General features: G+C 38.7%; 1 protein-coding gene across 1 annotated transcript; it reads left to right on the top strand.

Moving 5' to 3' along the window:
- The first annotated feature begins 401 nt into the window (after positions 1 to 401).
- LOC117057431 (vomeronasal type-2 receptor 26-like) lies at positions 402 to 9,672 on the top strand. Its single transcript, XM_033168275.1, has 6 exons — positions 402 to 619; positions 1,294 to 1,585; positions 2,149 to 2,808; positions 4,085 to 4,312; positions 6,464 to 6,590; positions 8,771 to 9,672. The coding sequence occupies exons 1-6, from the start codon at positions 402 to 404 to the stop codon at positions 9,670 to 9,672; spliced, it is 2,427 nt and encodes an 808-aa protein (XP_033024166.1).
- Positions 9,673 to 9,922: the final 250 nt, after the last annotated feature.

The following is a 9,922-nucleotide window of genomic DNA, read 5'->3' as shown; positions in this document are numbered from 1 at the left end:
ACACTATCAAAACAAATGAAAAAGTCGGTGAAAGGTACTATAATTTAGCCTTTAAAAAACTGGTGCCTTTGGACTATTCTGGATCACAACCCCATCACCTGTAGCCAGCTTTGAATGTGGTGAACCATAGCCCAAAACATCTGAGGGATACAAGGTTGGAGAAAGCTGATATATACCTACATATATATATATATATATAAGCTGCAGCATTTACAGCTAGATGTGGGAATCAGAAACCAGCAAGAGTCCACCAACACCATCTCTATTTCCCCCCCAGTTTTCATAGTCAGGATTTCAGACCTATCAACAGACTAAAAGGCCAAGAAGTTAGACTACTTCAGCCTCAAAAGCTGTAACAGTGCTAGAGGAATCCTAGTATATATGGAAAAATTGTACCAAAGATGGTGGCATTGTTGTTCTTGCTGCTGACTCTACTTCCACATGCAATATGCAAATCTCCCATTGTTAAATGTCATGTCCATGATCCATACATTCCACTTCATCAATATCATCGGGAAGGAGACCTCATCCTTGGTGGCATAGCCTCTCACAGCATCATCCTCTCCGTTTCAATAGCCTTCACCGAAAAACCCCTACCAACATTGCTTGAAGAGCTAAGGTAAGAACTGGATAATTTCATTTCTGCATTTTGATTCCGTCTTTGGACACTGGAGTGAGCAGTTTTAGAGGAAGTGTGGCAAAACAGTGGCCCTGCACTGGTTGTTGGACTCCATCAGTTGCATCAATAATAATGGAAATTGTTGGACAGCAACATCTGGAGGGCCACAGTTCTCCACCCTTCTCCTTGAGTCAGAACTACTGTTTCTGTTGAAAGGGATGTGATGTGGGATAAATGTGGTCAGGAGGGTCTCCTCTAGGTTGAAGGAAATGTTGCCACTTTAAACATTCAGGTATCATATGAAGACGTGTAATACTGTTGTGGAAATACCTGCGTCAGTATTGTTTCAGGACCCCAAGAGAATGAAATAGGTACAGGATTTCTACACAGATTATGAAGGCATTATTAAAATGTTTATCAGGGACATTTTAAAGTCTGTGCTCCCCTCCCATAGAATTTCCCCCTTCATTGCTTTTCAAACTTGTAGGCAAGGAGGAGAATCAATTGCAGTGATAACGGTTCAGGAGTTTCCTCACATGCAAAAAAAAATAAAATAGTAATAATTAAATGAAAACAGTAATAAATAATACTGATGAGGATGATGAAGAATTGACTTGTGATAAATTTACAAAGTGTTACATGCCTTCTGATAAAAAATGAAATTGCCTTTTTAGTGTAGTGCTAAAGAATTACCAGCACATCCTGGCCTTGCAATTTGCAGTGAAGGAGGTCAACGAAAACCCTCAACTCTTACCCAATGTCACTTTAGGCTTCCGCATCTATGACAGCTATTTCAATGCCAAATGGACCTCTCATGCCACAATGTTGCTCATATCCACACTGGAAACATTTGTCCCCAACTACCTCTGTGACATCAAGAAAAACTTGGTAGCCATCATTGGGGGACTGGACTCCCAAACATCCCTCCATGTGGCAACAATCTTGGATATCTATAAGGTTCCACAGGTGAGATATATATCTTTCTATCAATTTATGGGAACATCCAGATAGATTTGGATTAATAAATGTGCACATTTCAAATAATCATAAGGGCCCTTCTAATGGTAGATCCAAGCTAAGAAATAAAGTATTGTTAGCACATAGGTTATTGCTTCAGATGTCCCTTCAGGCCTACCCAATGCCTGATATATGATAACAGCTGATTGGCAGGTGAAAGTTGCTTGGCAAAGCAGAAATATCATGGGCAGTCCAAATGGCAAGGATTGGAAAGTCCAATTGATAATTACCCCAATGGTTCTCAAAATACACAAGTCTGATTTATTATTGTTGCTTCTGTCTCTTTCTCCTCCTACCACAACTATGTTTAGCTCATATATGGCCCTGCTCCAGTGATGAATGATAAAATTCCAGGCCTTTCCTTCTACCAGATGGTGCCCAAGGAAGCCCACCAGTATAAAGCGATCCTGTCTTTGCTTCTGCATTTCAGGTGGATATGGATTGGGATCCTAACATTCTATGATGAGAATGCAGAAAGATTTGTGCAAACTGTGGTTCCCCTTTTTTCTCAGAGTGGCATCTGTACCGCCTTCATAGAAAGAAGTCACAAATTTACTTATGTTACTGAATTTAATGATATGATTAAACTGGGGGCAAAAATACATGACAGAATAAATGATAGCAAAGCCAATGTAGTGCTGTTGTATGGAGTATCATATGCTCTGGCATTGTTTAGATGGTTGCCTTACCTATCAGAACTGGAACAAAGTTCAAATACGCCAAAAGGTAAAGTGTGGATTATGACAGCCCAGGTGGAGCTCACTTCTTTTGTCATTCAACGGACTTGGGATACAGAAATACTCCATGGGGTTCTCTCATTCACAACTCACTCAAATGATCCTCCAGGATTTCGTCAATTTGTCCAGAGCAAAACCCCTTCCAGCCCAAAAGGAGATGGCTTCATTTTGGACTTCTGGCAACAGGCATTTGGCTGTGTATTTCCAAACCAATTTGCTGGCCGTGTGAATGGGGATATTTGCACCGGGCAAGAGAAGCTGGAGAAACTTCCTGGTACTTTCTTTGAAATGAGCATGACCAGCCACAGCTACAACATCTACAATGCTGTCTATGCTGTGGCCCATGCTTTACATGCCATGTCTACATCCCGAGTCAAACACAGACCAGTAATGATCAGTGGAGGAATGAAGTTTCAGAATCAACCGCTATGGCAGGTAATGGGCTAAACACCCTTAGTGAAAGAAGTTCAAAACATATTCTGTTTTCCTTTTCTGTCTTTCTGTTAGGTTAAGTGTTATTTTTCCAAAGCATCCCCAGCAGAGGCCACCAATGTGGGTGCAGCAATGCTCTTGAAATCTTCTGCTGGTACCCCCAAAACCACTTCCTCTATTCACAGCCCTTTGGCCATGAGATAGTTGCTTTATCTCTCTTGAAATGCCCATAGAGCCAAATGGGAACGTCTCCACTTGCTTTTCTAGCTTCAAATTCAGCCTACTAGACTTCCCTGCGTATTGAAATCAGACAGACACCTTCACTGTAGTCATTTAGGCACCTGCTTAAAATATTTTTGTCTAGGCAAGGCACAGGAGTGTTGACGTATTTTAATCTCCTTGAATTTTCCTTCCAATTTTAAACCTTTTAACTTAATTTAATCCTAATGCGAGATGAGCCCCGCAACCCTAGAGTCGTCCGTGACTGGATCTAATGGTCGGGGGTACCTTTACCTTTACCTATTTTACTTCTAATTTTAAACCTTTTAAAAGTCTTCTTTTAAACTACAGGTAGGTAGCCGTGTTGGTCTGCCATAGTCAAAACAAAATTAAAAATTAAAAAATCCTTACAGTAGCACCTTAGAGACCAACTAAGTGTGCATGCACACAAAAGCTCATACCAAGAAAAAACTTAGTTGGTCTCTAAGGTGCTACTAGAAGGATTTTTTAATTTTTAATTTTCTTTTAAACTGTTGGAATTTAAAGTAGAAATACTGATATTACCAAAAGAAATGAATTCCATCCAAGCATGATATAGCCAACTTCTAGACTTTGCCTTTATCACCATTCCTTCCTCAACCTGTTCTTTCAACTATTTAAACCAACCTCTTAGATCAGCATGGGGCTGATTCCCCATTTACCTCTGCAGTTGGCATATAAAAGGAATAATACATCACATTGCATAGCATATAGAGTCTATAGAGGGCAAAGTGATATACCTAAGCTGGAAAACAAAATAAACAGAGGAACCACTTGCTGTTAATAATTTTTTTATGTGTGTGTATGGATTTGCTGCTGCAGATCTTAGAAATCTGTAATGTAAAATGAAATTCAAAATGTTACAAAGGCTTGGATTAAATCATACACACACACACACACACACACACACACACACACTGCTTCCTGCAAGGTTTATATTTGGAAACCTGCCATGAAAGTGAACATCACGATCATCCTTTGCTGAATTTAAGCCTTTTCTATACTTACTCTTTCTACCAAGCTCCATCATTTTCTGAGGGGTATCTCATTTAACAACAGTGCTGGGGATAAGATTTCCTTCGACCAGAATGGGGAGATACTAGCTGGATTTGATATTACCAATTGGATAGTTTCCTCCAACCAATCCTTTCACAGAGTGAAGGTAGGCGGGGTGGATTCTCTGGCTCCTCCACAGCAAGTGTTGACCATCAATGTGGGAGCCATAAAATGGCACTATTGGTTTAACCAGGTAGGTTGCAACCATCAGCCATTTGTGAATGTGGACAGTTTAACATAACATACAAACATATTTTCATTGTACTGTGTTCAGCCTTTTAAAAAAATGGATCAAAGGTCGCATAAGCTATGAATTAATGTTATAAGCTGAATGCACAGCCTCTATACTGGTTCTTGTTTCACTGAAGGTGAATACCGGTAAATAAATTGATAACTTGAAGTAGTGAATTCTAAATAGATTTAACGGTATTGAATATATTGTTATAAGTTTGGAATATCAGTCTGGATGAAACCCTGGTTCCCCTTCCAGTCCTGGGATCAGTGAGGGGAGAACACAGAAAGGGAAGCTTGCTGAACTATTTTAAATATAGCCATATGTTTACAGTAAATGTTTAAATAAGGTCATATATACTCAAGACTCTGTGGTCTCTGACCATCATTAAAAGAATATCAAACTCCTGGGTAAACCACTCAGGATTCTCTCACTACTTGGAGACTGGTGTGGCATATAACAATGTAAATTGAAATTACACTCAGTGGGCCAACCTAGATAGTATCTGGAATACTTGGGCTGCCACACATTTGTGCCTATATCCCAAATTTATGAGAATACTTTGACAAGGGAGAAACATGAAATGACATCAATTTTTACATAAGCCCCATAACAAAAGCCTCATCTCTGTAACCTCTGGTTGTTATATTCCTAGACAGATCTAAAGAACAAAGTAAGGTCTTTGGTGTTTAAAATATTCTGTACAATGTCATCAACAAGGAAGTCCTTGGTACACCCTGACAGTCACTAAGAATCATTCCCCAGAGCATCTGAATGCTCCACTTTCAATGAGGATATTAAACCCACAAATGAATAGCTCAGTGGAAAGTTAGCTGACATCACCTGCTGGATATAGAGCAGTGGCTCTCTATTGCAGCTCTGCAAAAAGGCACAAGGCAAGGATATAGGATGCTATAATACCGATTGCACAAAAAACACATTGGATCAAACCACACAGGCTAAACTTTAAACAAAATATTTTTAGAAATAGAATTGTATTAAGATAAATAAGAAGTTTCTTCTAGTTCCCATATGCTTTAATGGGCAAGAAAACATTAATCATGTTGTTCAATTTTTCTTTTTTCAAAATTCATAAATAAAAATTATTTAAAAAGTGAAATATTAATCATGTTTTAACCACTCTGGTGTTTGAAAGTGTGTCATTCTTGACAAGCCTAAATAAAATGCATCAGTGGTTTTCACCAAAATTAGAAAGAAACCTATCTATGGCTGCCAGATATAAATATTTCAGTTTTAAAAAAGGATCCATATGTCAATGTTCAGCACTTTCTATGACCTCACAAGGCAGATGAAACATGCCGTGTGTGACACTTTTGCACTGTTTGTTCTATCCTTTTCAACCCGGCCCATCAAGATTCAACGCAGACTCCAGATTGAACTGACTGAACATTTCATGAGGGGCGGGGCAGCTGAATGTTTAAACGAGAATGGGCAGCCGTTTTGTCAGTTGAGAGGGTGCTTGGGAGAGGGAGTGTGGGGTGGTTGAAAAGAAGGTCTTTGAGAGTAGGTTTAGGTTAGGTAGTTGTAAGGTTATATATTATATGATTAACAAAGATATTACTGTTGAAACTAAGCTTGTACACAAAGAAACATTAATGCAACCATTACCATCTTAAGCAAATAAATTTTCATCTTTAAAGTGCTTTTAAGTGGGAGTTTAGTTTTACCTAAGAAAGCCCTGTTAGTTCTTTTAATAAGTGAGCAGATAAAGTGGTAAGATGAAAGGAAGGGTCCTTCGTCTATCACACCATGCTTCAAGGTTTTAGAATAGCAGGTTTTATTTGCATTAAGGGACACCACCACAACCTCTTAATGTCACTCTGGCAGAAAGAGGTGTGCATACCTAATCCTGACTATACAGGATATTAAAAATATTACTATCCACAACAGTAACTGCAAAAAGCAACTATTTATTGGAGTTTGTACATTGAGTCAATGGGAAATGTCAGGAAATGAGTCAAAATGGAATTGAAACAACATATTAAGTGAATTGCTGAAATGAATGTTGTGCTTTTGCAAATTCCTTTTAATGAAGAGCTGAACTTTGAGTCCACTTTTTTTATACATCTCTCTCTTTCATTTGTGTATTAGACAAAGCCTGACTCTGTATGTTCTGAGAGCTGTCACCCTGGTTTTTACAGGAAAGTGAAGGAGGGGGAAGCATTTTGCTGCTATGATTGCATCTCATGTCCAGAAGGGAAGATTTCAGACCAGGAGGGTAAGAAATTTACTGTATATATTTAAAGCCTGTTGCCTTTAATCGAGAACATGCACGTGAAATCATGCATTCACCAATATTCCTTTGATAGTTCAGGAAACATTGAGAAATCTTGCTGAAGAGAGACATAATGAAAGAGTGTGTGTGTGTGTGTGTGTGTGTGTGTGATAATTTGTGATTGTGGATTTCAATTGTTATTAAGGGAGAATCCTATAGCAAGATCCACCACGTTGAACAGGATTAGTATAAAGTGGATTTTCAGATGAGCCAGGAGGTTTCTATAAGACCTGGAAATATGCCATTATATCTCCTTGATATGATATAATAAAATGTCAAACTAAAAGAATTTGAAGAATTTAGTAAACATTTAACAGGCTTGCTACAATATTTTCAGATAAATGAAAGACTAAAATTAGATAAAAAAAGGAAGGTCTAGCAAAGGAAACACCAAGATTTGAAAAAGTTAATACAATTTAGAGGAATATATATTTCAAGAGTTTACAACCTGCTCCTAGAATGGGAGGGCAAAGAAGAAACGCTGAAAGGAGCCATGGTGAAATGGGCTCAAGATCTAAGATATAATATCTATATGGATCAGTGGGAGAGGTTGTGGAAGGAGGATATCAAGTTTGCGGTGTGCTACAATTTGAGGGGAAACATCATGAAGATGCAATACAGGTGGTGTCACACCCCGGCAAAACTCGCAAAGATATATAAAAACAGATCATCAAAGTGCTGGAGGTGTAAGGATGGAATAGTATCTTACATACCAGTACATATGTGGTTGGAGTGCACAGCCATTAAAGAATGTTGGGATAAGATCTGTAATGAATTAAAAATACTATTCAACTTTTCATTCAAGAACAAACCAGAAAATTTAACCAGAATTCTAATTGCAAGAAGTTGGAAGAGTGAGAAAATTCCTACTATAAATGAATGGCAGGTCCTATTGACAGAATACTTACATATGGCTATGATGACAGGGAGAGTTAGAGGCTACCCCAATCAAAAGATACAAAAATAATAGAAAGTCTTCAAAGAATATCTAGAACAGCATAACAATATTAAACATCTCCTGGTAGACATAGAATGACTCTTGTAAGGTAAGAATAACAATATTATTATTACCCAGGGAGCTGGGTATGTTTAGCCTGGAAAAGAGAAGGTTAAGGGGTGATATGATAGCCATGTTCAAATATATAAAAGGATGTCATATAGAGGAGGGTGAAAGGTTGTTTTCTGCTGCTCCAGAGAAGCGGACACGGGGCAATGGATTCAAACTACAAGAAAGAAGATTCCACCTAAACATTAGGAAGAACTTCCTGACAGTAAGAGCTGCTGGACAGTGGAATTTGCTGCCAAGGAGTGTGGTGGAGTCTCCTTCTTTGGAGGTCTTTAAGCGGAGGCTTGACAGCCATCTGTCAGGAATGCTTTGATGGTGTTTCCTGCTTGGCAGGGGGTTGGACTGGATGGCCCTTGTGGTCTCTTCCAACTCTATGATTCTATGATTCTATGATTCTATTTCTATAATTGGATGGAAACAAAGAAGACAATACAATGATGTGGATCCATGTGTGGAAAAATGCTAGAAATAACGACGCAACAAGTATAATTGGAAGTCAATTGTGTTTATTCTGTATTATGTTTTTTCTTTTTTTCTTTTTTTATTTTATTTTTGTTTCTTTTCTTCTCTCTCTTTATTTTCTCTGAGTTCTTTCTCTCGTTTTATTGTACTTTTTATGTTAGACCTACCAAAAAAAAAAAAAAAAGAATCGAGTTGACAAAAGTAAAATATAAAAGCTGGATAAACTAAAAATGAAGTATATATTATATTAGTACTTAAGTATTGGTAAGTGGGTCAACTGTAATGAAGAAATCTGATGGTTATTCTTTTTTGTGTTGTTGTTTTTGTGATTGTGGAATTCTAAATAAAGTATGTTTTAAAAAAAGATAAGATATAATAAAGATCAAGCAGGCTGAGGCGAATGTGATGCTTGGTAAACAGGTGTAAGCCTTGGACCATTTTTTAAAAAATTTAATTATGTATTCACAAGATCATACTTTATTTTATTTTATTGTTAAAAAAACTGCTCCAAATGTTGAAATGAAATAAAATAGAGGAAGAGTAGTCACATGTTGGTCATAGTTTTGGGATTAAGAACCATGTTTTTCTTTCTCAGACATGAATGACTGCTATGAATGTGAAGATGAAAAGTATCCGAACAAAAATAGGAATATATGTATTCCCAAGCATACAACTTTCTTGTCCTTTGAAGAACCTCTGGGCCTCAGCTTAGCCTGTTCTGCTCTTTCCTTTGCTTTCATTACAGCATTGGTACTACAAATATTTGTGAAGCACAGGGACACTCCCGTTGTGAAAGCCAACAACCGGGACCTCACCTACGCTCTGCTCATCTCCCTCTTGCTTTGCTTCCTTTCCGCATTACTGTTCATTGGATATCCTGACAAGGTGACGTGTCTCCTCCGACAAACTGCTTTTGGTATCATCTTCTCAGTGGCTGTTTCTTGTGTGCTGGCAAAAACCATCACTGTGGTTCTGGCTTTCATGGCCACAAAACCAGGATCCAGGATGAGGAAGTGGGTGGGGAAAGGACTGGCAAACTCTATTGTCCTCTCCTGCTCTCTTATCCAAGCACTCATCTGCACTCTCTGGCTGGTGATCTCTCCTCCATTCCCTAATGCTGACATGAAGTCAGTGGTTGAAGAAATTGTACTGGAGTGCAATGAGGGGACTGTGACTTTCTTTTACTGTGTCTTGGGCTACATGGGCTTCCTAGCTATTGTCAGTTTCACTGTGGCTTTCCTTGCCCGGAAATTACCTGACAGTTTCAACGAAGCCAAGTTCATCACTTTCAGCATGTTGGTCTTTTGCAGTGTTTGGTTATCCTTTGTGCCTTCCTACATGAGCACAAAGGGTAAATACATGGTGGCTGTGGAGATCTTCTCTATCTTAGCCTCCAGTGCTGGGTTGTTGGGTTGCATCTTTTACCCAAAATGTTACATTATTTTGCTGAGGCCTGAGCTGAACAGTAGGGAACTCCTAATAAGAAGAAAAAACTAACGAAATCAAAGGTTGTGGGGGTAGCCAGCAGATGGGACGGCCAGTAATGCTGGAGTTCCCGCTCCCACTGCGCCGTGAAAAGGGTCTGCTGGCTACGATCTGAAGGTTTAGCTTGTGAGTTTGGAAAGTTGGTTGCCTCTGAAGTTTTCTGCGAGCGTCTGTGAGTTCCAAGGGTTCTGGAGAAAAAGAAAAAATAAACTAAACTATGGCCAAAAACTAGACGGCCAAATAAAAGGCTTTAAAACGAAAT

The sequence above is a fragment of the Lacerta agilis genome, chromosome 14, assembly GCF_009819535.1.
Source record: "Lacerta agilis isolate rLacAgi1 chromosome 14, rLacAgi1.pri, whole genome shotgun sequence".
Lineage (NCBI taxonomy): Eukaryota > Metazoa > Chordata > Lepidosauria > Squamata > Lacertidae > Lacerta > Lacerta agilis.
Note: the sequence above shows the minus strand (reverse complement) of the source record. Positions and strands in the feature narration are given on the sequence as shown.

What these genes read in the sequence shown, in the direction of transcription:
- LOC117057431 (XM_033168275.1), top strand. Translation starts at nt 402, where the DNA reads ATGGTGGCATTGTTGTTCTTGCTGCTGACTCTACTTCCACATGCAATA. An exon ending in ACATTGCTTGAAGAGCTAAG is followed by an intron (nt 620 to 1,293) that starts GTAAGAACTGGA and finishes TTGCCTTTTTAG; the next exon opens with TGTAGTGCTAAAGAATTACC. An exon ending in GAAGATTTCAGACCAGGAGG is followed by an intron (nt 6,591 to 8,770) that starts GTAAGAAATTTA and finishes TTTCTTTCTCAG; the next exon opens with ACATGAATGACTGCTATGAA.